Below are 27,768 nucleotides of genomic sequence, written 5' to 3' on the forward strand. Positions count from 1 at the left end.
AAAACGAAGATCAGCTAAACCCAAAGATAAAAAGATATAAACCGAAACAGAGAGGAAATATATAGAGATAGAAACAGCAGCGAAAAGTAAAGCGAGATAGAGAGTAAGAACATAACCCACCGATCGATCGAGTGATCCGATAATGAAACCCGACAACAGCTCGCACATATGAAACGCAAAGTAAACACTGCCCTGGCAATACCCTGTGAATCATTTGAATGTTGCTGTGAAAGAACTGGCACAACTGGAACCGATCAGCAAAAATAAAGCACTTTCATTCCAAAGAAATGGCCGCCTGCCATTCCAATGCCAATTGGAAACATGATACAGAAAACTGCAGCATTTCTAAGACTAAGAGAACTGTGTTCAGGAAAAGCCACCCCAATGAGGCATAGTCCCCCTTTCAGTTGCAGATCGATTATTCGGTTAGCAATGTTATTTGTGCATAAAGGATATCTAGATATCTCCATTTATTATTCAACAAAGTCAAGGCTGCCAGACACACGCTCGAAACTTTGCATATATCCTGCCCAGTGGTACTTATATTTAGGTTCCAAAAATAGGCCTATTTTTCGTTGGTTGAGGCGCCAGTTAAGTGAATATATGTAGATGATGTTCAGGGCCAAGCCATCGACAACTGACGACTTCCTAGAAGCGGCTCAACACCATAACCATTGTAATTTGCATGTTTAAGTTTCGCACTGCACTTGAGTCCACCACAGCAACAGCAGCAGCATCAGCAGCATCAGCAGCATAACCATCATCATCTTCGTCAGTTTCCCCATCTTTATACCCACGAAAGGCCTCTCCTGCCCTGTTCCAGACAGCAGCTGGTGTGTTGACCAGTCGACAACCTTGACACAAATGCATACGCCAAAAGCCACAGGGCCACTGAGTAGAGGCTCTCTCCTGACCATCAGATCCCATCAGAGCCAGAAGACCAGAAGAGATGTGAGCTGAGGGCAGGCCCACAATCAAGGGTAAGGTGGGCGTGATGCAACAACAGGAACAGCCACAACAGCAACAGCAGCAGCGGCAGCAGCAGTGGCAGCAATGATGAGTGTGTTGCTACCTGAACTCATTTCCCTAATAGAACAATTATCGACGCCTACGGGGCCTCATGTGAGCCATGAGCCGTCCAGCCATGAGCCATGGGGATGGTATGAGAGATGAGACTGCAAACGTCAGGCCAGGTGATGATGATGATTATAATGACGATAATGATGATGATGATGATTGTGCTGGTTTGTAATGATGATGATTATTATTATGGTAATAGCTCAAGTTGAAGGTGAAAGAATGGGCGTTAAGGAATTTCCACCAGCCACCAGACAAACAATCCTTGAAAAATTATCATTCACAATTAAATTTTATTTAAAGTTTTCTGTACCGGAACGATCTAGGGACTAAAAGGAAAAACTTACAATATACGCATATACGATTTTAATTATTCTCAGTGAGTGTGACACAGGCATCCACATAATCGAACCCAAAGTATTCCAATCGAATGTTCCTAAATTTTTTATCACGTCTCAAGCTGTGTCTGCGACTCGCGCAACAATCCTGGCCACTGCAGCGACGACTGCAAGGGCGAGGAGCATTATTTTCCATAATTTGCATCAACACCTCATGAGATTCATCGCGCTCTAAACGAAGTCTCCATCGTGGCTCAAAGGCCAGGCAAAAAACAAACCAAAACCCAAGACCAGCGACAGTCCCAAAACAAAGGCCATTGGCTCCCAGAATGCCACCAGCGACAGATTCACGGTAATGCATTTTTATATACAGCATTTCCATCCTGATGTAGCTTATTAAGTCCTGCCCTTTGAATGCCTTCTGCGGCACAAAAAGTGCCAGTCAAATGCAACAGCGCGGACATCGAAATTCAGCAGAGTTTTGAATTTGATAGTGATCTTTTCTTTTTTTTAATAACGAATCAATTTTAGCAAACTATGAAGAAGAAAACTAACACCTAAATGAAAATTAAATATCACACTTAAAATTTGTAGAGTTTCAAAGTCCAAGTTGTCTGGGGATATTAAAAATATTCGCCATACTTTTAGATGTATTAATAGGCGCTAGAAGATCTATATATATTATTTTGTATAATTCTAATACGCGTAGTTGCAGACAGGAGCTTTGCTTGCCTTAAAGTCTCACGTTATGGGCAGGTCTATTAGTCATAGGGACTTGGATGGCGCTCGCTGGTTCTTCCCCTCCCAATGAGCCCTCGACCAAACAGAGCCACAGCCACACGTGTCTTGCCCCTTGACCTCCGTCATTCGCTTGAAAATCAACATTGCGCCGCTGAACAAGACAATGAACGCCGTAATGAATATGTAGAGGGGCGTGTGCGGCATAAAGCATGGTGGTTGGTGGGTTGGGGCATGGGGGGGGGCCTGGACAGGCAGCAGAGACAAAGTGGAAGAGCGCATTAAACGGGGTTTGCAAATAAGCGACAAGGACGCGTCGTACAACGAAAGGGAGGAACATACACACACACACACACACACACACACACACAGGCACACACAAAACTGAAAATAAAGGAAAATCACATATAGAAGAGGCAAGCGGAAAGAGCCGTTTCAGTCAACGATGTGTTTTTTAAAAATGTCAAGGCTTCGGCTACGTATTTTTTTTTTTTTTTTTGTATATTTTGTGTATGGGGTGGTGTGGGTTGGTGGTTACCCTGGCAGCCAGCACAATTCCCGGCACAACCCTATTTTGGCAAAGCCAACGAATCCATAAGCCAACCCAGTCATCAAGGGCAATTCAGTTAACAGAACAATGGCCAGCGTCAGAGCCCAAAGACAGAGACCATAGCCCCCACACAGTCCACAGCCAGGCAGGACGATGGTAAAAACGATGACAATATGCATTAGGGGCTGGCTTTCAAGGACAATGTGCAAAAGCTCAAGCTCAAGCGATTCCAGTCGATGGAGATATATGTACTTGCCACTTGAACTTCGGTTACCATACATATGTACATATGCACATGTGTACATATGTATAGCTATAAGTTTAAATTATAATATCGATTTTTAGCAATCAATATTATACACATTTTTAAAGTTCCCATTAGCGAGCGGGACACATGGATTCCACGACAATTAATCAATATCCAACGCTGGGGATATATGTTTGTACACAATTCAGAAATGTTCCACATGCTCTCTGCCACACATCGTTTGACAAGTTGTCTTTGTGATTTTCATTTAGAGTTGATGAAACATTTATGCCACATGCACAACGCTTTTCGTATGACCTTGACTCGTCGTCACTGAGCCAGCATATAGGCCATCAACAAAACACACACAAAAAAAAAAAAAAACATTATCTGGACGCCGCTTAACGCTATTGCACGCCAATCATTTTGCGGCTACTGCGTCCAGGTCCACATCCACATCCTCATATTCCCATTTGCTTTTGTTTTGCTGTTCCGTTGATTCTCTTTGCGGCGGGCTCTGCGTGTCAAATCTGATTTTGTAATTTCTGCATGGCTCTGGCACAGGGTAATACCATTTTGAGCAGAGTTTTGCGAACTGAATGGGATCTTCCATTCAAAAATTACAGCATTAAAAGCAGCAGATTACTGTTAGGACTCCCCATCAGATCGGATCGGATCGAATCACAATCCGGCATAAATCTTTCGTGACAAAAACAGGTTTGTGCTTTTTTTTTGTTTGTTTAAGAAATATCAAACAAAAGTTGCATTCAGTAAAATTTAAAAAAAAAAAAAAACAACAATTTATTATATTAATTATATAATAAATATCAATACTATTAAAACTATAAACTATAAACTATAAATTAGTTTATTAGATTTTTAGTGTAGCCGAAAAGCTTTTGGATTTTCTTTTGCAATTAACATTTGTGCTCTCTTTCTCTCTAGATTTTTACACTTCTAATGGAAGTGTGTGTGTTTTTTTTGTGTTTTTTTTTTTGTACTTGCAAATGGCTTCCTAATTGCTGAGAGAGACATTGGTAGAGAATCAGAGCAATAATTATTCCACAACCAAAAACATCTCCATCTCAGGCATTTGTTGATTTGTGGGAATATATTTGCATGGCTAGTTTATTACGCCGATCCCATTAGCAGCCAGCACCCATCGATGCCGAATGACGTTGATTCACTGTACAAATCCCAGTCCATAAGCAAACAGACTCATTTGTATCGTATCGACACGACCAGCGGATGTTTGCCACAAGGGATTTTAGCTTCTGTTTTTTCGTATAATTAATTTTTAGTTCATCCATAAAATGTGATTCACCTCAAATTTTGATATGAAATAATTGATCAGGGCAATAACAATATACATATGTACGTGTTGTCGCAGCCGGAATTTGATTAATGGCACATCGGAGGAACAGAGACTTTTGTGTGTGCACAACAGACACAATTAATTGTGCGCGTAAAAGACCCAATTGTGCGCTTAACAGAACATAAGAAAATGAAACAAATTGATGACGAAAATGTGCGCAAACAGGAGCGCCTAAAATGGAAAACAGGAGCCGCCTCCCTATAAATGAAAAAATACAATCAAAACATTTTAAACTATTTTTGTGGCATATTTTACTGCTTGAAAACGGGTAAATCAGCTGTAATAACATCATAGCTTATGTGTGGAGTGTGGACCCAATTTTAAGCACTATATATTCCAAATGTGATTTTGCATGAGTAAAATTCCATAGAAAATTATGTAATGGGTTCTGCAGCAACCTTTTGTTGTTTCGTTACTTCTAAGAAATCTACAAAGAATTCATACTGTAGAGGGAATTACTTGCAGTTCCGAATGCGCTAGTTTTATGGGGCATACATACATACATATGTATATCTCATGCATTTTGTCCCAGTGAATTTTCATTTTGCTCATCTATAGATTCACATGAATAAAGTTAAGTAGATGATTAATTTTGTGGTGTTCCTAAATGCTGTTCTGTGTGGAATCTTAACTCATGAAAACCCATAAAATTATTTAAATGTCGTTTACCATTAAATACAATTTCCAATGAGTGTTTTTCTGCATATTTACTTGAGAATTTCCATTGAATTCATTTAAGAATTTCTTTGGAATTTCACTTTAGTTTGAATGCACAATATCCCATTTTCCCTTGAATTTGTGGCAATCAATGGCACCAACCATTGCTGCTGCCAACATCCGCAAAAACAAACAAGCGTTAATAATCCACGCACATAATCCAACAGGTGGAGATGGACGTACATATGTATGTATATACCGTATACCATGAAGCTGGAGGCGGACTTATAACACTCTGTATCAGCAAGAGGATTAGCACGGAAGGAGTTGCATGGAGTGGCCAACAGCAACAGGATACCCCCCTGCAGCATACGATTCAGCAAAGCGGTAAACGATATTGCAGCAGCCAGCCCCCCGAAAATTGAAATGTGCGTGTGCAATAAAATTGCGTTTGCGTTTTTCGAATGAGACCGCAAAAGCTCGTCTGCTCGTACCAAGGCCCATGCCGACCTAATTGAGGTTGGAAAATGGCTATGGATGGGATCTGTGTGGGCGTGGACGGGCGTCTGGCTATGCTGTGCTATGCTGTGCTGTGCTATGCGTGTGTGTCCAAAGGTCAGCCAGCTCTCCGGCTGTTGCCATGGCTGAGTGGATCCGGCAGTCAAGCGAGGCCAAAATACCATCAGGTCCTGACACTCTGATGACAAGGATGCCCCGCCTGTGGCATGCGAAATGCAGGCAGGAATTGTGGCAACGGTGCCGAAAGCAAATTCGATTTCGTTGCCCTGGCCTGGCCGTGTGCAAGGATATTGAATCATAGTTGAATTGCTGTGGTTTATCGCCCGCCCAAATTGCAATTCAATTCGATTTCTCTCTCACTCTCTCTCTCTCCCTCTCTCTCTCTCCGATTCTCATGCATTCTCATGTATATCACAGTGGGTGGTGTGGTTGGGAATCATTCACAGTGATTACTGTGTCTCACACACCACACATGGATCCAATCATCGATTCATCCATTTGAATGCCAAGTCTCTGTCTGGCATTTAACTGGAGTGCTCATAAGAATGAATGGATAATTGCCTGGCTGCCTGACTGCCTGGGTGGCTGGTATCTGCTGCCTGTAATTCAATTCTTTTCTCAATCGTCATCTATTTGAAGTTAATTTAACGATTAATGGCAGTTGTTGAATGTTTTCCAAAGGGTACTGCCAATGTGGCTTTTATCAGAATGTGCGGATGGATACTTTTGCTTCCACGTTTCCAAATGTGATTTTGATACAACAAGTTCCTCCCAAAAATCGTGGCCAAAGATTCATTAGCTGAATTATTTAATGCCAACACTCGTTTGTCATTCATATATGGGATCCCAATTGCTTTCTTTTCTTTTCCCTTACCTTCCTTTTGTTTTGAAGAGTTCAAATATCGTCCGTCACACACAGGTCACGTTATCTTTAGATATGGTGGGGGGGTTTGGGGCAGGGCAACCCCCGAACGCCAACGCGTTTCAACAGAAGGTGTGTGTCATGCATATATGTCAGAATCTTCCAGATGTCTTCCTTCCCCAGCCCCAGCATTCGCATCCCTCTGCCACTCCCTGTTCCTCTGTTCCACTGCTCCACGGAATTCCACTCCCACCCTTCTCTCCCATCTGTCAGCTGCCCCACAGCTTTCCTGCTCTTCTACCTTATCCCATCCCTCCATTGCTCTTATGAATTTTTATATTACGATTTTGTGGTGTAAAAGGGGGTATATGGTTTATTGTCAGGGCAGCATTTTGGTCTGTATAAAATACATATGTTTATTCATGATTTACGATGGATCTCTCAGATGGTACATATTTGTAAGTAGAGAAGAAAGAGTAAGCACAAAAATCCAGATTTTTGGGTACGAAAATATTACAAGGTACATAGGAATTGGAAAACCCCCTTGGGTAAAAAATTTGGGAAGTTCCCCAAAATGTATTTATAGAATTTCTGCCAGAAAAAAAAAACAAAAATAATAAATAAAATCGACTTTATCAAATTTCAAGCTCCATTTGTGTTTGTGGCCTTCTGTTGGCAGTCCTTTCGTTTATGCGAAATTTTGCAGACAAATCATTGAGGAACGATGCATATTCAAGGGTATCAAATGCTTCGTGTTTCTGCCTTCGGTAGCATCCTTTCCATCGAGTTTTTTGTGGGTTTTGTGTACTGTGCTGTGCTGTTTTTGTTGCATGTGTGTCACGTTGAGTTATTTTCAACGCGAATTTTCGAATTTATTTGTCGAACATTGGCCGAACGTCTGGCGCGGGGGAGGAGGCAGGTCGGGGGGATACTGTGAGAGAGACGGGAGTTCCCTCAATATGCATTCTCAATTCGTAATTCCTATAGCCGCTCCGCTTGCTTTTTTTGCCCCTCTGTTTCTGTTTCTCTCTTTTTTGTGCTCATTCATTTTCTGCTTTGCTTTTTTTTTTTTGTTTTTGGACATTGCCAACGATGGCATTTTTGTGGCCTAAATTTCATGGCAACAAAATTGCACGAGAGGGCAGGGCGAGTGGCGCAGGAGACGGATGGGCAGGGGTACAGGGGGGCGGCTGACTGACTGCAATGTGTCAACGGGATTTTCCTTTTCAAAATGTTTACACTTTTCACTTTGATGTCACCCTACCTACCTCCCTCTCCTCTCTCTCTCTTTTTCTGCGTGGCTTACTATTTCTTGGTCGCCTCTCTCCTTCTATGAGTATCTTCGTGGTGCTCTCTCTCTACCCCATCCATCTCATGGCATTATGCCATGTTCTTGTTCTTGTTCTACTTCTCCCCCACTCGTCCTCTCTCTCACTCTCTCTCTCTCTTTCTCTCTTTCAGGCTCCTCTCATTACCGTTTGATAGCTGATAAGAGTTTCCAACAAGAAACTAAAAGCAACTAAAACAAAACAAAAAAAAAAAGAACTGACCAAAAATAAGTGGAACGACAGTGCAACAGAGAGAATGCAAGAGAGAGAGAGAGAGAGCCAGAGGCGGAGGGTTGGCTGGGGGGGGGAGTATGGCGAAACACTTTTTGTGCAAGCTCACACACGCATTCACATGCTCATGTACATACATACATACATATGTGTACATATATGCATCTACATACATATGTATGCCTGCTTAGAAACACCGTTAAACGATGACGGCAAGTACAAGCAAAAAGCCGTTGCTAAAACTCTGCCCAACAGACGTCGACAGCAGCAGCAGCAGCAACAACTCAACTTCCAATAAGAAGAAGAAGCGAAAGAGCAGCATCGGCTGCCTGACGCATTTGATACCCTTGAAAATAGAAAATAGTTTTATTTTTTTGTTCAACTGTACAGAAAATTGCCATCAATCACAGAGCTTTATTAGCAATTGATTTTTGATTTAATCGCTTTTTACATTATATGTATGATAATGTAAGTAATCTTCACAGTTCCAGCTACAGAAACCTTATGGGCCTTGCAAAATAATCATACCCTTTTTTGTCAGGGTATTAAAAGCAAGACGGCAGCAGAGACAGAAGCAGCAGCAACAAGAAAATTGTTCAAGAAAATTCTTATAAGAAATTAGCAAAAACGATGACGACAGCAGCAGGCAGGCCAGGCAGGCAGGCAGGCAGAGCCAGCGACAACAACGATGCGATGCGATGCAATGCGATTTTGCCGTTAGCTTTTTTCCCCATTTATTTTTTCTTGCCGTTTTTTTTTTTTTTTTTTTGTAGCGTCGCAAAGCTCAAGAACTGGCTGCATGATAATGGGAAGAGAGCGAGAGAGAGAGGGAGAGCAAGAGAGGGACAGTGGAAAAGAGAGCAGCTGAGATGAGAGCAGCGCAAAGCCAGAGAGAGCGCAGAAAAGGCAAGCCAAGCAAGGCGCGACTTGCAGTGAGATAAAAGCAGCGACAGTCGGCCGCGGCAGAGGCAGCGGCAGCGGCAGAACAGCAGCCCAAAGGAGAAAGACAATTGCAACAGAAGCAAGGCAGAGGCAGCGACAGCCAGGCGACAAATGTGTTAAAATATTATTTGGATAAATTTCTATTGTAGGATTAAGATGAAATATGATAGATGCATTTTCTTAATTAAATCGTGACGTTGTTTTCTGGCTAATTTGTTTTTGTTTTCTTCAACATTTTGATTGAGACATTTTATTAAAAGTCGCATGCATACGTCTATATGTATATGTAGCTTCCCTACTTTGCCGGCGACCAATTTGTCGCCTGTGCCAACACTGCACAAAGAAGAGCATTCCTCAGACTCTTAGCCGGATGCTAGTGCTCTAGCCATTTTTTTTCTCCTTCTCCTTCTGTCTCTCTTTCTCTCGCGCTGCCCAACCAAACAAAACACAAACGAAGGCAATGAAGACAAAGAGAGAGAGAGAGAATCAGTGAACGACAACAAAACACAATAATGCAGAGACTAGAGAAAAAGATGCAGCGCTGCAACAGCGGGGCAAAGGGAGCAGCAGCAGCGGCGGCCCGTCAGGAGATGAAAAAAAAAAATAAAAAAAAATTATTGCGTTGTTCATAAATCAGTTGCAATTAAAATTAACTGGCGAACAGAAATGCAAGGCTAATTAGATTTGTGGACGAAGCCCCGACCCTAACCGGACACTGGCCGGCCCAGAGTCAAACGAACGGCCACGAATGCTGTTCGGCTGCTGTTAAACGATGCCTTTTATACCGTCGATATTTTACTGCTGGTATATTTTATGCTACATACTACTTGCCATACGCCGTGGTGTGCAACGCGTAAATTCTTTGCTGAACAACAACAACAAAACAAGAGAAAACCCACAAAGTAATCAAAATTTATATTGTTTTTCCGGCTCAAAGAAAGCGATTGAATGGATGATTTTGCTCTGAAAATCGTCGGCTGAAAACGCATCGTGCAAGCGGCAGCCAACTTAACTTAACCGAATGGCCAAGCCGTCACTATCGCCGTCGCAGCTGACAGGCCGGTAGGTAGCCGGCACGCGATTCCTCTTTTCTATTTTGTTCTCTCGCTCTTTTTTTTTTTGTATTTTTTCTCCGGTCTCCGTGCGGGACGGGGCGGGGCAGAGCTTGTGTATTGCATTCGAGCTATTATTATTACGTTATTATTATTATTATTGCATTCCTTCACATATTCCACACACACACACACACAAAAAAAAACACACAAAACGTTTTACATTTTTTCTTTCTACTAATTTTTTATTTTTTCATAACACGCGCGACGTCGCCCGTCTTTTGTTTAATAACAACAATAGAAGCCGGGGTGGGGCCTTCGACTACGAGGTAAATTGACAATAAATTGCCGGTTTGTTGCTGTTGCAACCACAAAACTGAACAACAACAAAAACGAATGTGGGGATGAGGATGAGGATGGGAAGGAGCCAGCCGAAACACGCGCTTTGCCCACAAAACGTATACGCCGCGCCATGCCACGCCACGTTGTGTTCCGCGCCTTTCACATTACGTATACGCCCTGTGGCATCGCCACCATTCACGTTGCGTATTCGCCTTGTGGCAGTAGCAGCAGCAGCAGCACGTTGTTGCCACCGCTGCGAATCATCAGCAGCATCATCATCATCATCATCATCATCATCTTTCAACTCCTTGTTTCTGCCGCCTCTTCCTCTTCTAACCCCACAAAACACGAGCGACTCTCGAGAGGCATCGTTGCCGTGTCCGACGACGTCTAAATGCGCACTAAAACATTTTTCCCGAGAAAAACACACGGTCCATGAAGACCAGAAGAACCGGCACAAAACGGAATGGGATAAAAAAAATAAAAAATCTCAAAAAAAAAAAATAAAATGGCAAATGCCAAAATCCTTTTTCTTCTTTTTTTTTTGCTTTTTTGCCAGACTCTCTGCCGGCGCTTGACGTTGGTAACAGAGTCGCAGCAGCCCAAGACAGTCGACAATCGCTCTCTCTCTCTCCCCCTCTCTCTTTCTCTGTCTGTTACTGCTGTGTGTGTGTGTGTGTGTGTTCGCCGTCAGCAGCAGCACGGATGAACGAACGTCAAATAGAACATGTGCTAATGAATTATCAACTGTCAGCAGAGTTTCCACGGAACAGCAGCGTGCAAAGTGCAAACACTCACGCGGACATGAATAAAGGCGAGAAAAAGGAATCAGGAGTGAGGAGTGCAGTGACAAGATGTGAATGGAATCGAGAAAAAGAGAGAGAGAGAGAGTTGGTTGGTTGGTTGGTTGGTTGTGTGGATGGTTGTGTGTGTGGATGGAGGATAGCCTACTTATGTAGCATGCACATTGACTGGCAAATCGACGATGATCCCAGTATGAATGCAAAAGATAATGAATAAGTTGGTTCACACACACACAGACACACACACACACACATAGGCTTAAGTGAATGCATTCAGAGTGAGCTACTCAACTATTCATTGAATGACCCATCCCGTAAATCTGTCATTTAAATCACGCACACTGCATGCATATTGTTTCTGCATTCTCGGTCTCAAGCCAAAGTGAAAGAGAGCATAAGCGAACCATTCATACATACATATGTACAGCCATAAAATTAGTGATTAATATCTCAAGCTTTATCCGAATCGGTTTGCTATCAAATAATTGGTATAAAATCATAATAAAAAAAAAAATTGCGAATGACTGCGGATCAAATCAATGTGAATCGATATTCCAAGTGAAAACCCCCGCCCAAAAAAACACAGCAACCGACAGACAGCAGCGGCAGCAGAGAGCGCATTCTCCAAATCATTTCATTTCACATTCCCATCTCTCATCGCATCATGTCATCTCGCCCCATCATATCGTCTCCAGGGAGGGGGTTTGAATCCATTCTTCTTTCCCTTCGTCCAGCTGCATGGGCATACAAAATATGTTGCCTGCTTTTAGGCGCATAAACGCAACTTTTCCTACGTAATATGCACATCCCAGCCTCTGTGTGAGTGCCACACTATGTCTGTGTGTGTGTGGAAAGGTAAATGACATCTATGGAGGTTGGCTGGCTCCTCTAGGCAGCCGCCCCTGCCTACCGTCTACGGCTGTGGAGGGAGATCTGGCTCTCCCGCTCTCTCCTTCTCTCTTTCTCTGGTGTTTACTTTTTGCTTGCATTTTGGTCTCTGTTTCCGTTTTGCTGCTTGCCTGCTTACAGTTTCCGGCTTTTCGCCAACACAAACACAGACGTAGCAAGGCGACAGCAAGGCTTATTCTGCGCGCGCCTAAGTAAATGCAATGATTTTTTTTTTTTTTTTTTATTTTTCGTTCTTCTTGTTGCTCAAAAAACAAACCGCAAAAGGCTATAGATGAAGGATGAAAGATGCTGGCCGGAAGGAAGGCAGGCTGAAAGCCAACAAGACATCGCCCATCTGTTTGAGGAGGCGTGCACAGCCCCCCCTGTGGAGTGTCCTCTAATAACTAATCTCTGCCCCAAAATTCCAAATAACCCCCTACCAGTTTTTAATGCAGTTTTAGGCTGCAAAAACTTTTCAAAAACTATATAAAATTTGTGCACCCCCCCCCCCCCCTTCCACCATTCTTTGAAGATAATAGAAATCAATGAGAATTTGTTTTTGTTGCTGCCGGCATAAACTTTTAGCGAGGGAGAAGTACCCGCTAAGAGAGAGAGAGAGAGAGAGAGAATTTTTTTGGCCCCTTGCCAATGGAATATGAAATTGAAATATGGAAATTTATCCCCAATTGAGTTTTGGGCACAAAGTTTTTTTGTGCGATCCTTTTGAAAATGCATTGGGGGGGCGGGGCAACTTATCGATTATTCGATTGCCATATTTCGACAAAAACTCAAGGCAGAACTTTGCCAGAGAAATTGAATTTTATTTTTGGTGGTGTGAATACAGCAAACGAATATGGTGATGGGTGGTGCGTGGTGGGGGGGGATTGAATCTCAATCCGTAAATCCAAAATTAAAATTTCGCAGTATTGAAACTTAAAGCTATCGCCTGTAAAGTATTTATCGATAGCATTCAAAATGATCAGTTCCAACCACCACACAAAAACACACAAATAAAAAAATGATAGACTTACCACTGGGATCGTGATGATGCGGTGGCCCCTGCTGCTGGCTGTGGTGCTGATGATGGTGGTGCGGATTCGGTGCACAAAAGGCACTCGAGCCGCCGCCTATTGTCGGTGGTGGCACAATACCCGACGGCGGCGGTGGATAGGCACTGGCCCGGTACGAGGGTGGCGGCGATCCCACATCACATCGATCGGGTGGCACTGGCACGGCCACGGGCACTGGTACCGGCACTGGCACCGGTACGGGCACTGGCAGTGGCGCCCCAGGCGGCGGTGGCCCATAATGTGGCACCTGGGGCGGCGGTGGTCCACCGTAGTGATGCGGAGGTGGTGGCGGCGGCGGACCATGGGCGTACTCAGCCGCCTGCTGGTAGTGATGGGCGTGCGCCGCATGTGCGGCATACTGGTGCTGGTGGTGCATGTGCAGCATACCGCCGCCTGCTCCGTGGCCCAGCTGATGGGCATGGTAGGCAGCGGCTGCCGCGGCCGCTGCTGCAGCGGCGGCATATGAGGGCGGCGGCGGGCCATGATGCTCGGGCACGGCATGCTCCGTGTGCAGCCCCAGATCGGGGGCATGGTACATGCCGGCGCTCAAATGTTCGCCGGGCAGCAGGACATGCGGTGCTGGCGGTTGAATGGGCAGCGGCGGCGAACTATGAGCTGTGATAAAGGGGGATAAGGTTAACGGGGTGAAACGGAATCAATTATGCAATTATTTTCTACGATTTCCCATAAACTAATGGTCACGAATATTTAACAAGGAAATATCCAAAATATATTTGGGGCCCATTTGAAACAAAAATTTTCTTACAATTTGTATAAAATCACGCAAATGTTTTGGGTTTTTCGTTGAATACTCGCCTATGGGCATTTTCATGAGAGTGAACAAATATTCAATATTCAACATAAAATAGAGATTTATTTGGAAAAATGTGCACAGAAGATTTATTTTTTCGTATTCTTCGCGGACAACGATTCAAAAGCGGGGGGCGGTGGGATTTTGTTTAGTTAGTTGTGAATATGAAAAATATGAATATGCAAAAGAGACTTTTGCAAAGAATTTTCCACATGAGAAAAAACATGGGAAAACATGGTATTAAAAGTACCAAAAATATGAACGAATAAAAATTTAGTTTTAATGTCAATTGGTTAAATTACTAAAATTTCAATAAATTACAAAAATAAAATCGGTGCGGAATTATATGGAAATGTGTGTGTAATCCTGAAAAATGCCCATATGCAGAACAAAAATATTCCAATATTATGGCGAATAATACAAACAGCTGACGTCATATAACTTTTCTGCGGAATATTGCAATTTCACGCGTGAACGTGAGAATAAATTTCGAACTAAATGGAACTCTGGATACGAATATACATACATATATCATTTTCCAAGCGCTGTGATGGGCGGGACAAATGTGCTACGTTTTAAATCGTTTCAGAGTGACAGCTGTAGCTGCAGCTCAAAGTAATTCCCCAATAGATTCGGGACATGGTAGGTCTATTGCTGTTTGCGAGAAGGAATGGCAATGGCATACGAGAATCACTACTTACCCTCGCTGAGGCCGGAGCTGGCGCCGGGCGGCAGCATGCTGGAGAGCGCACTCAAGGGCGTATAGGATTTCGGTGGCTCGACGGAGCCCGGTCGCAGCACGCGCTCCTCGGTGACGCTGGACTGCACACGATATTGCATTTTGCAGTAGGCCTCCTGGGCCGCACCATTGCTGGCATTCACATAGACGCCCGTGATGGTCACATCGGTGTCCTGGACGATCACAACGCTGGAGGAGGTCGGTCGGCTGCAGTCCTTGGCATCCTTGGCGCTGCTCGAGTCCCGATAGCCGCCGCTGGTGGTGGTGCCGCCGCCGCCGCTGCTGCTGCTGGTGGTTGTGGTGGTGTCCGTGTTCGTCTCCTTGGTCTCCTTCGAGTACTTGGAGTCGTTGCTCTCCTCGATGAGTATGTGACTGCTGGGCGGCACCTTGTCCTTGAGGGATGATTCCTTCAGTTCCCGCTCGCGCTCCCTCTCACGCTCCCTTTCGCGCTCCCTCTCGCGCAACGATTCCTTGGTCTCCTTTGGCTCCTTCTTGATGTGCACGTCCGCTTTGAGCGGCATCATCTTGGTGGACTGCTGGACGACTGCCTGCATCTCCAGCTCGTCGTAGCTCTCGAAGCTGCTGCAGTCGCTGGCCAGATTCTTGTCCAGATGCCGCTCCACCTCGTAGGTGGCCGCCACAATGGCGCTGGCATTCAGGCTGGCCATTCGCTTTCTCGCCAGGATCCCCTTGTAGTCGCCAATCAGCTCCTCGGTGAACGGGGTCTTTCGCTTTTTCGGCACTTGCTTGGGTGGTGGCTTCGGTTTCTCTGGCTTCTTGGCGTCCGTCTCGCTGCCGCTTGGCGCCGCAGCCGCTGCTGCCGCCTTCTTTGGTGGCGGCTTTTTTTGCAGCTTCTTTTTCTTGGGCTGTGGCAGGGCCGGCAGCTGCATTTCATCCCCCTCGCTGTCGCTATCGAACTCCCAGTGCTTGCCCACGCCCCTGCCACCGGGCACATACCGCAGCTCCCTTCGGGGCTCAATCTCTTTGGGCGGTGGTGGTGCCGGTGGCGTTGATGGCGTCGACGAGGACTCTTTGTCTTTGTCCTCTCCGTTGCGCGGTGACTCCTTGTGGTTATTGTCATCGTCACTCCCATCCAATGTGCGTATCCGTGGCGGCTGTTGTGTGGCCTTCGAGAGTCCCAACTCGTGGGCGGTCCGCGATTCATTCTCGTAGAGGCACTGCACCTTCGCCAGGGCATTGAGGGAGGCCATGCGATGCCGCTTGGGGCCGCTGTAGGCGCTCAGCTTTTTCTCATCCTCGGAGTCGCTGCTCTCCCCAGAGCTATCGCTGGCGGGGCTGGCAGCTGCTGCTGCTGCTGCTGCGGCCTTTGCCGCTGGCTGTTTCTTCTTTCCGGGCGGCGCCTTTGGGGAGGGTGAAGAGGATGTTGCCAGCTTGCGTTTCGCTTGCTTCTTGGCCGCGGCTGAGGCTGTGGCACTGATCTTGGATGTGGATGTTGTTGTGGTTGTGGCTGCTACTTGTTCGGACTGTGCTGCTGCTGTGGATGCTGAGGGCTTTTCCACTTGCTTCTCTTTATCTTTTTGCTTCTCCTTATCCTTCTGCTCTCCCTCCTCCTCCTTGATCTGCATCTCCACCTTTGGCTTTGCCTTCTCCTTCGTCTCCGGCTCCTCCTGCGGCTCTTTTTCCTGCTCCTTCTCTGCCTGCTTCTGCTCTTCAGTGGGTTTCTCCTTTGGCTGCTTCAGCGGCTTGTTGTCCTCTTCAGAGAATTCCCGCAACTGCTTCAGCGCTGGCAGCACCATCTTGATGGGCTCCTCATCCTCGGAGCCCGACTTAAAGTCGTAAATATCCTTGGCCCCCGCTCCGCCTTGACTCCACGAGGGCATTGCCTTCTGGTGGCCCCCCGCTGCACCCTGCTGCTGCTGCAGCTGTTGCTGTTGCTGCTGCAGGCGAACCTTCGATCCCGCCGAGGTTTTTGTGTACTTGATCTTCGGTCGCTGTTTCGCTACTGCTGCTGGCGGTCCGGGAACCTCCACGGGTGTGGGTGTGGGCGTGGCTGTTGGCGTCCGATTGGGTGTCGGGGTCCTTGTCCTTGTTGTTGTTGTTGTGGCTGTTGTTGTGCCAACAATCTCCTCCAGCTCCATTTGCACGGGTTCCGTATTGGAGTCGGGCAGGCGCTGGGACGGATTCGACGCCTTCTTCGTGGCCTTGACTACCTTGGCGGTGGGCTTTGGGGGCTGCTCTGGTGCCGGTGCTGCTGCTGTCGATGCTCCCTTCTTGGCTGCCAGCTTGCCCTGTTTTGCGGCAGGTGCAGAAGGAGCAGCCGCAGCTGCTGCAGTTGGCGTCGTAGTTGGAACTGCTGCTGCTGGTGCTGTCACCGTCGTCTCCACCTTTGTCTTCTTTGCGTGCGTTTGCGCTGCCTTTTTGGATCCTTTCGTGACTCCTTGAGATTCCTTGGCATCGTTCTGTGGCGCCACCTTTGAGCTGCCATCGATGGTGGACTCTGGTTCCATTTTGGTCTCCGGCTTTGGCTTCTCCTTGTCCTTGTCCTTGTCCTTCTCCGGGGAGGGGCGCGGCGGCCGCTTCACGGGCATCGTTTTGCCGGGATTGAGGCTGGCTATCACCTTGACAGCGGCTGCCCGCGACTTGGTCTTGACATTCTCCGAAATGGAGGACTTGGAGATGGAGCCCACATTCAGGGGCCCCTCACCGCTGGGCAGCAGATTGTCGAATCCATGGATCTTGATGTCCAGATTCTTGAGCATCTTGTTGATGGCCCGCGCCTTGCCATCCTCCTGCCGCTCCTCGGGCGAGAGCTTGGGCGTTGCTTGGGCGCTGGACTTGGAGCCACTTCCACTCCCACTGCTGGTGCTGCTGCTCTCTGTGGCTGGTGCTCCTCCTCCTGCTGCTGCTGAAGGATCCTTTGTCTGCCTCTTGCCCGATGCTGACGCTGACTTCTTTTCCTCCGTCTCCTCTGTGGGGGCTTTCGCTTGTTTTCCCACCCGCTTCTTCCCCGTTGTTCCGGACGCACTTGAAGCAGGGGCAGATGGTGTTGTTGTTGCTGCTGCCGCTGCTGCTGCCGTTGCCGTTGAGCGTTGGACACGCTCGGCGACGCTGGAACGCTTCTTCGAGACCATCTCGTGGGGCTGCAACGAGAACGAAAGGCGGGTGGCAACGCACGGCATAAATAAAACGGGAGGGACACAAAAACAGTCGATGTATGTGTACCGACTAAGGGAATACCCTTTACGAAGTTATTTGAAATGGTTTTCTGGATTGCGGACAGAACGGATGATTACACGGGGGTGCAGGGTACGACAAAAGAGGAGCATTGGGGGTAGAGGATGATTCTGCTTTCTTTCCCACACCCACACCGCCCCCACATTCTCTCTCAGTTTTCTACCGTTTATTTAGTTCAAGTGTCCGCACGTGACAAACAAAAGGGAATAAATGCTCGCTAGAATGTTCCCTCGAATAAGGGGGGAAAACGGGATAAGACACGAAAGAGGCAACTCCTCTCTCTCTCTCTCTCTCTCTCTCTGTATATTGTAAAGGGCGAGCAGGGCTACAGGGATAAGGAGGAATCCTCCCTTCAGGAGGGATACGCATTTTGGAAGCAGGAAAATCCTCGAAATTCTCAGTGAAAAACTAAAAGCACACATTTTGAAAACTTAAAGGATTTTCGATTTCGAGAACATTCGATGAAACGGTTAACGGTTAATGGTTAAACGGTTACTCACTCTGACTTGCTCGCACTCACTGGGCCGCCTTTTTTTGGACTGCGGCGGCAACAACGACGACGGCGACGTTGACTTCGACGTCGATGGCCGCTGTTCTGTTGCTGCTGCTGCTGCTGCTACTGTTGCTGCTCCTGCTGCTTCTGCTCAGCCACGCAACGGCACTCCTGGGCATCGGCAATGGCACTGGATACCGTCGAACGATACCCATTTGGCGCTTCAATCGGGAAGTCGGTTAACCCGCTTCCCCAGTCCCACACACGAAAATATTTAAATGCACTTTTTTTTTTTAAACTTGTTCGCTGCTTGCTTATTGTTTTTGTTTATGTTTTGTTTGAATTTGTTGCACGTTTTGTTGTTATTGCAATGGTTGTTGCATTTTGTTTGATTTCCACAGCGGCCTACAATGTGTGTGCGTGTGTTGTGTGTGAGAGTTTGTGTGTGCAAATAAACATAAACGTAAACAATTTCATTTCGTCACAAAAATAATGCAGCACGCACACAGCCGCACGTACGCGTACGCTGTCACACACACACACAGGGAGAGAAATCCCATTCACACAGAAAAACACATTGAAAGAGAACACGAACACCCATTCACGCGACACACACATGCATACATGCACATGGAAAAGGTATATTCATTTTTAATGTAAGGCAATTGCCGCTCTCTCGCTCTCTCAGAGCCTGCTCTTTCGAAAGGGACTTTGTTTTTTAGCTCGTTTTTTTATGTTTCCCACCCAAACAAGTTTTGGGTCTCGCTCTTTTGCACTGCCCTACCTTCTAATTAATATACCCTGCCCACACACACACACACCATCCCACAAACAGGGCGCGTTTTTCCCCAAAAACGTTCATTTACACTTTTTTTGTATTGTAATTTCCAGTTCTTTTCTTTTGTCTGCTGTTTCCATATATTAGCAGAGGCTATCACCTCCCCTCTGTCAAGCATCCACCATCATGAAAAAAAAACACCAGAGACTGGGACATGGGACAACCTCCCTCCCTCCCTCCCTCTCGCACACGCACGCACACACACACACACCCACAAGCACACGCGCGCCCGCACCCCCCTTGTCGACAATCAAAAAGAAAACGCTTTGGCGTGCAACACACACAAAATGATGCAAACATTTTCCCAATTGGCATTCAATTTGGCCAAAAAGTAAAATTATGTATGCGAATACGAGCGGTACCAACGGCACGAGTCATTAATTAAATGCCGCTTGACCCTTACATTTGTATTCTTCAGAATCGGCAATAATATCCGCGCGAACACGCACTCGATAAACAAATCACAAGAAAAAAAATAAATTTAAAAAAGTAGAAAATGTACAAATAGAGGTGTCAATAGGTCACTATCGATATCATCGATATTTTACTGCTAGCCTCTACTATCGACGGTTTAGCGATAGTTTTGATAGTTGATATTCCTCGATTTTGATATTCCGTATAATATTACTAGCTAGCTGGGAATCTCAGCCCTAAACAAATAATTTTATCCAATTCCTCAATCAAGTTTGTACAAGATTGGCTAGTTTTTAGAACTCTTTTTCGTTGGATTGTTTACATAATAGGGTTCAAACAAAAACGGCCAAAAGCATAAAACGTAAATGTTGACTAAATGTGACGTCAGTGTTGCTGGTCAACCAAGTTTCTTCTATGCGTAAGGACTTTTGTATACCGTATTTTCTTTAATTAATGTTAAATTTATTTTTCCAAGCTCCATTGAAACATTAATAATGCAGTTTTCTTAGATTGAGATGTTTTTTACCTATTAATGCATATGTTTTGTGTTTTATATACACATTTATCCCGGTTCTGATACCTATTATTGGTACCCGTTAGCTGCAAAATTTCGTTAATATCTTTAAAACAGAGACTGAGTAGTTTCTGCATTAGCTGGAGCCTGAAATTACAAACAATATCTCAAGTCCATAATATCCATTTTCCCAAGGTATGCAGATTGTTGCTCATTCCGTGCCAAAGTTGTACAACATTTCCACATGCTGCTGAATTTTTTCCAATACAAATCAAATGTATCTTACGGGAACGCGTATGGAATGAAGATTCATTGTTGCGTCAGATACATGTTTCTCACACCACGAAAAGTCACCACCAATTTCGAAACGCTCTCCGAACTCATTTCCGCCGCAAGGATAAGGGTATGAGGTGTGACGTCACAAAATTTAGAGCTTTCAAGAAAAATACCCACCTCACCATATAACTCACCGTGCGGGATTTTGTTCTTTCACGCAAACATGGTATATTTATTCCGTCGGCTTGGGTGAGGTCCTTACGAGGCCCTTAAAAAAAGCTGGTCTGTTTTAATACTGGGGCCATACCTTGCCATGACCCAGTCGAAAGAGAGCACTCAAAACGCTCTCCCGACTCGTTTTTACGTTTAATTATGAGCCCAAAAATACCCAAGAGATGTACCGTACATATACTGACAAGCTGCGTTGATATTCCTCGATTTTGATATTCGATTTAATATTATTAGCTAGTTAGGACTTTAAGGAGTGAAAATATGATTTTATCAGATAGATGAATCAATTTTCTGCAATCTGGCTTGTTTTAAAGACTCCCATTTATTTGATTACCTATAAAATAAGGTTTGAACAAAGAAGTTCTACAAAAATGTCCCTTTCTTACATGATAACTACACGGCTAATACACATTTGCTACGTATCAACGATTTATTTGTGGAGGTATGGGTATGACACTTTGAATACACAATATGTAAAATATTCGAATTTAAGGCTGTTCAGTCGCATATTTATGCAGTAATTAATATTACATAATATACACTTATCGAATAAGTCAGGTCGACCCATGTAACGGGAGACATAATAACAAACGACAAGGCATTGTAGCTGAGTCAAAAATAACCGCTTCTGCAGCAATTTCTGCCAACGATGCGATCGCTCGTCAGAGGGCAAAAACACTGGTGCAATTGCTGACTATCACAATTGCCCAATAACACAATATCATATTAAATCCAAATTAATTCAATATTAATTCCAATTCCCTTTTACCATATTCTTACTAGACTCAGCACTTTCTGTACCTTTTGTTACCTATAAATAGAAATTAAGTTTGTTGAATAAAATCAGTATCAGAAACAGTACCATCACTGCCTGTTCACTCATTCTCTACAACTGCAATCAACAGAGGCTGTCGCCGTGTCTTCAGACCCTCATTTGCTCGACGTAGGAATCCCTCTCCGCAGTCCAACTGGTTCAAGTTCTAGTTGCGACGACAAATTTGTAGACGGTTTATGTACCGTATGCATACCAAAACACACACACAATCACACATTAACATTTGGTGACCCCGACGCAGGAAAACCTGCAGATCAAACTGAAGAAGTCACCAGGACTTTTCAATACAAACTGGCAACAAGCCACATACTTACGGTAGAATCTCCTACCAATAAGTAGAACAAATTAGCAGATCTGTCACTTTCAGATCATAAGCCAACAAGATCAACGATTAATAATATCAAGATCACAAGTGCGTTTCACCAGCACAAAACCTCCATCCAGTACGTCGTCTGTACTTATACTTTGTACCACATCGGTTGCGAATAGGAGCGTATCCAGCTGCAAAGCGAATAAAAACGGGTAAGTCAGTGGCGAATGGCCCGGGCCGCTTAAATGCCAAGAAATTGGAGATAAAAGAATAAGAAACCAAAAAAGCCTCTTCAGAAAGGAAACAGAATATGACGTACTTCCATACAAAAAAGGCGGCTCTCGAGGATGCATGGAACAGATTTAACGAAATCGACACCAAGATATCAAAGGCATATAAGACCGACCACTACGTTAAATTTCGTGAGGACTTGCGTAAAACACTAAAAACGTACCTTGCGATGTTTACTGAAAGCATGGACAAGCTAAATCAGGCATCAAGTGCTCAGGTGGGTAAAAATGACGAACCACAATCGAATGATCAGAGCCAGCATCCAACGGAAGTTTACAGCAAATTGCCTTCACTATGTCGCCGACAAAAGGCCATAGTAGCGTCCATAAAACGCATTCTGAGACAATTCTCAGAGGCGGGAGGACGTACATCAAGTGATTTGATAAAATCACTATGGACTCAAGCACAAGAAGTCCATTTTACTATTCACGAAGAATACGATAACCCAGAGGAAGGAGGATACAACATGGAAGCCTACCTGACCCTGGAAAAAGAGGTTCAAAGTGCATTGGCAAAACCAGCCACATCAAACAATAATGACGTGCAGCTTCCACGCATTAACATTCCCAAGTTTGATGGGGACATACTGAAATGGTCCCAGTTCTATGACCTGTTTTCATGTATGATACATGAAACAAACATGCCCACAGTTCGGAAGATGTGGTATCTGAAAACAACCGTAACTGGAGAGGCAGAAAGATTGATCCGACATATCGATCTAAAGGAAGAAAACTATTTGAGCGCCTGGGAAATTCTGATTGATACATACAACAATCCCAGAGACGTCGCTAGCACGGTATTAAACCGCTTCCTAAATTATAACACAGTTAATGACGACTCCAAGTCATTAAAAGAGTTGTACGTTACAACTATCGAATCCCTGGCATCACTAAAGGGATTGGGCATCAATATATCCACATGGGATCCAATATTGATTGCCGTCATCAAAAATAAGCTAGATGTCACTAACAGAGCCTTGTACGAGCAATCATTGGGAAGCTCAAAGGAAATACAGGCCTTGGACACAATGCTTCAGTTCCTAGAACAAAGAGTTCGAGTTCTAGGAACAGGCAAAAAGACACAAATGTCAAGGAAAGAGCCAAAAGGCACAACATGTGCAACAGTAAATACTGGAAAATCGAAGACGCCTCTCTGCTCATTCTGCAAGAAGGCAAGCCATTGGCTCTACGGATGCGATGAGTTTCGCTCCAAATCACCATCAGAACGACTAAATTGGGTACAAAAGCAGAAATTGTGTGTCAACTGTTTTAAAACAAGCCACAAAACAAATGCATGCCCAGGTCGGACATGTTTCAAATGCGACAAAAAACACAATACACTGCTGCACTTGGACATACCATCGGGCGTAAGTACAGAACCAAGAGCACCGACGGTTGGCGCAGCAAGTAACAATAATTACAACCTGTTAGCTACAGCAAAAGTAGCAGTAGAAGCAAACAATGGACAGAGAGCCAATTTCAGAGCCTTGCTGGATTCAGGATCACAGATCAACCTGATCTCTGAACGAATGGCATCAATGTTGTCAGTAAAACTTAATGATACAACATTACGCATCGAAGGAATTGGAGGTCAGTCAAAGACCAGCAGAGCACGAGTAAATGTTCTAATAAAATCACTTCACGGCGGATTTACGCAAAGAATTGAAGCATTCGTACTACCTCAGATAATTGCTGATCAACCAGCGCAGGCACTCGATGAAATGAACTTGAACATACCAAACAATTGCCCATTGGCAGATCCGGATTTCTATAAACCGGGAAAGGTCGACATGCTCATCGGAGCAGAACACTATTATTCGCTACTACTCCCAGACCAAAAACAGCCAAAGTCAGGAGGTCCGTTGCTGCAAAATACAAAATTGGGATGGATTGTGGCAGGAAAAATCAGGTCTGCACACAACTCCGCATCCATTTGTGCAATTGGACTCAACGAGCTAATGGAAAAATTCTGGACTCTGGACAATTTAGAGACGGAAGAAAAACCACGCACGCCAATCGAAGCACATTGCGAAGCTCACTTTATAGAGAACTTACAAACAGCATCGGATGGCAGGTTGATAGTAAAACTCCCTTTTTCCGAACACTCTTCAGCCCTGGGGGGGTCTTTGGAAACTGCAACGAAACGATTCCTGGCATTAGAGCGACGGATTTCACCAGACACCTGGAAAGGCTATGTGGAATTTATGAATGAATATGAAGGACTTGGACACATGAAGATGGTCCCAGCAACTCAAGTGCCGGAGAGACACTACTTCATACCACACCACTGTGTACTCAAACCTGAGAGCACCAGCACAAAGTTACGGGTCGTGTTTGATGCATCATGCAAATCAACAAGTGGAAAGTCTCTAAACGACATTCTGCATGCCGGACCCACAGTTCAGAGTGAACTTATGTCCATTCTACTACGTTTCGTATACATAAGTACGTATTCACAGCGGACATCGAGAAAATGTACCGACAAGTGTGGATAAATCCAGAGGATCAGTTTCATCAGATGATAGTCTGGAGAAACAATCCATCTGAAGATATCAGGTACTATCGCTTAAAAACAGTCACATATGGGACCACATCTGCTCCATTCCTGGCAACGAAATGTCTGGATCATTTGGCAACTCGGAGCCAACACAGATTACCTATTGGATCTGCTGCATTGAAGAACGATTTCTATGTGGACGACTGTCTTACTGGAGCGGATACCATTCAGGAAGCGATACAAGTTCAACAAGAACTTAATAAAATATTGCTACCGTTCGGCCTTAAACTTCGCAAATGGTGCTCCAACAACGACCAGCTCTTGCAAGGAATCCCTAAAGAGGACATTGTCAACGACGTCAAACTAGGTGAAACATTAGAGCAATACAGCGTGAAAACGCTGGGTCTCATTTGGATGCCAAAACAAGACCAACTGCGAGGACGAACCACAAAAGGCCAAGCAACACGCATCACCAAAAGGGTCGTGTGCTCAGAATTGGCCCAAATCTTTGACCCACTGGGTCTTTTGCCCGGTGATAGTCAAGGCAAAAATATTTATGCAACAGCTGTGGGAGATTAAACTCGATTGGGACGATGAACTGCCATTACAACTCCAAAACGAATGGAAGGAGTACCGGGAGGACCTACAATCATTAAACTCAATGGAGATTTTCCGGCACGTATATGATGGAAAAGTGCCAGTCACCCAGGATCTACATACCTTTGTAGACGCATCGGAACGAGCCTATGGCGCGGCAGTGTACGTACGAGCCACCTACAAAAACAATCAGGTCTCTGTACGACTATTATGCTCAAAATCTCGAGTAGCACCCACCGCCAAACAATCCCTACCACGTCTAGAACTGTGCGCTGCAGTTTTAGGTGCCGAACTCACCAATCGAGTTAGAAAGGATCTCCATATGAATCTTGACACAGTATCAGGAATCTTCTGGACTGATTCCACCGTTGTACTGTCCTGGATTAACGCATCGGCGTCCACATACCACACATTCGTGGCAAATCGAATCGCCAAAATCCAGGCATTGACGAACCAATTACAATGGCGTCATGTTTCATCAGCCAACAACGCAGCAGATGTCCTTTCAAGAGGAATCTTAGCAAGCAAGCTAAGGGATCATAGTCTATGGCTATACGGACCATTATTCTTGCACGGATCAGAAGATAAATGGACAAAACCACCCATCATTGAGCCCAGCAATCTCGAGAGAAAGGCTAAGCATGTCAGCTTGCCAATCGCATCTAGCTCTCTCGGAGAAGAGTTATACACATGCAGACATAGCAACTCGTTCAACAAACTACAACGTATTGTAGCGTACATGTTTCGCTTCTGCTACAAAACTAATAGAGCACCTACAACGACACTTTGCGCAGGAGAACTAAGGCGTGCTCGCACTATGATCCTACGAACGATTCAACAAGTTGAGTTCACAGCGGATTTAAAACAATTAAAACGCTATAAAACATTGGATAAAAAGAGTTCGATCATTTCGTTATCTCCCTTACTAGGAGATGATGAGCTCATCCGAGTTGGCGGAAGACTCGAAGAAGCTCAAATTCCGTTCAATGCAAAACATCCAATCCTGCTACCGTACAACGACCCAATAGTCAAAATGATTATGCGTGAGCTTCATGAGGAAAATCTGCATTGCGGTGCCCAAGCATTAAGGGCAATCGCAAGACAACAATATTGGATTATCAACGACAAGACGATGGCTAGAAGCATCATACATAGCTGTATGAGATGCACCAGAGCCAGACCAAAGCTGATGCACCAGATCATGGGCAATCTTCCAGCACAAAGAGTCACGCAAGCACGCCCATTCCTTAATGCAGGCGTTGACTACTGTGGACCAATTATGATCCACCATAAAATCCGAGGAAAACGGCCAGATAAGGCATACATTGCCGTATTCTGCTGCTTCTCCACAAAGGCTGTACATCTGGAGTTAGTAAGTGACTTAACCACAGATGCATTCTTGGCAGCACTCCGGCGATTCCTTAGCAGACGCGGGAAGTGTCAGACTATTCATTGCGACAACGCAACAAATTTCGTCGGCGCAAATAACAAGCTAAAGGAATTGAAAGAAGCAATATTTAGCGAAAAGGCACATGCTCTGATCACAAATCATTGCAACAAAAAACAAGTGGATTTTAAATTCATTCCTCCTCGGGCCCCATCGTTTGGCGGCCTCTGGGAAGCTGCGGTAAAATCAGCGAAAAGGCTGTTAGTTACAACCACAGAAACAGCATCCTTGACGTTTGAGGAGCTGAACACAGTCATAATCGAAATTGAAGCAATTCTGAACTCCCGACCCATAACTCCAATGTCAAATGATCCAACGGATACAAGTGCGCTTACTCCAGGGCATTTCCTGATCGGTGAACCTTTGACCGCAGCACCTGACGTCAACACCGATCGTCAAGAGAAAACTCTGGTTAAGCGCTGGGAATTGGTTTCACGCTTAAAGCATGCATTTTGGAAACAATGGTCTACGGAATACCTCCACGAACTACAAACTCGCCATAAATGGAAAACCACCGCTCCAAACGTGACCGAAGGATTATTAGTTTTGGTGAAGGAAGACAACCTTCCAGTAATGAAATGGCCAATGGGTCGCATCATCAAAACTTATCCTGGGCAAGACAACCATGTACGAGTGGTTGATGTCAAAACATCGTCCGGCGTATACAAACGCCCCATCAGTCGTCTCGCCCCATTATTCTCAGAGGAGGTAGCAACAAAACGCTCCAAAAATGCTATTCAAGACATTGCGGAAATAAAGGAGCCACCAACACAGCGAAAAAGGTTATCATTACCTACACTAACATCCACATTGGTAGTGTTACTTCTCATGCTGCCATTAGCATGTTCACAATCAATAAATGTGACGCAATTTGCAAACAAGCCCGGAATATTCTATGAGAAACTTGGAACCTCAAGAATGACCACTTCCGAATGGACCATGATTGTATACTACGACTTGGATCCATATTGGAAGGATATGCAAGTCATGTCAGCCGGAATGTCCGAACTAAGACACATGTGCCCTGAACTAAAAAATGTTCCAGCGTGCAACTCCATATTTCAACACTTTCAACATTTGTACAAAGAACTACAAACAGGAAATATGCTAATGAAGGCCTCTCGACAACGCAGATCACCGCTGGATATAGTAGGAAACGTGGCACACCAGCTATTCGGTGTACTTGACTCTACATATGCTGAGAAAATGGCTAAAGTAATCGAAAAGGTACAAACCAACGAAGACTTTCTGCTACATCTACT

The 27,768-nt window shown here is 44.9% G+C and overlaps 1 protein-coding gene across 2 annotated transcripts in view; it reads right to left on the minus strand.

Moving 5' to 3' along the window:
- Positions 1 to 18,592, minus strand: part of LOC111082043 (actin cytoskeleton-regulatory complex protein PAN1) — a 43,883-nt gene extending 25,291 nt beyond the window's left edge. For both annotated transcript variants that reach the window (XM_041594543.1, XM_041594542.1), the window contains exons 1-3: positions 18,265 to 18,592; positions 14,532 to 17,670; positions 12,981 to 13,634 (exon numbers count right to left, since the gene is read on the minus strand). In XM_041594543.1, the coding sequence (XP_041450477.1) occupies positions 12,981 to 13,634; positions 14,532 to 17,661 (3,784 nt within the window). In that variant the 5' untranslated portion in view covers positions 17,662 to 17,670; positions 18,265 to 18,592. The remainder of the gene's footprint in view (positions 1 to 12,980; positions 13,635 to 14,531; positions 17,671 to 18,264) is intronic.
- Positions 18,593 to 27,768: the final 9,176 nt, after the last annotated feature.

Source organism: Drosophila obscura, unplaced genomic scaffold, assembly GCF_018151105.1.
Source record: "Drosophila obscura isolate BZ-5 IFL unplaced genomic scaffold, ASM1815110v1 contig_29, whole genome shotgun sequence".
Lineage (NCBI taxonomy): Eukaryota > Metazoa > Arthropoda > Insecta > Diptera > Drosophilidae > Drosophila > Drosophila obscura.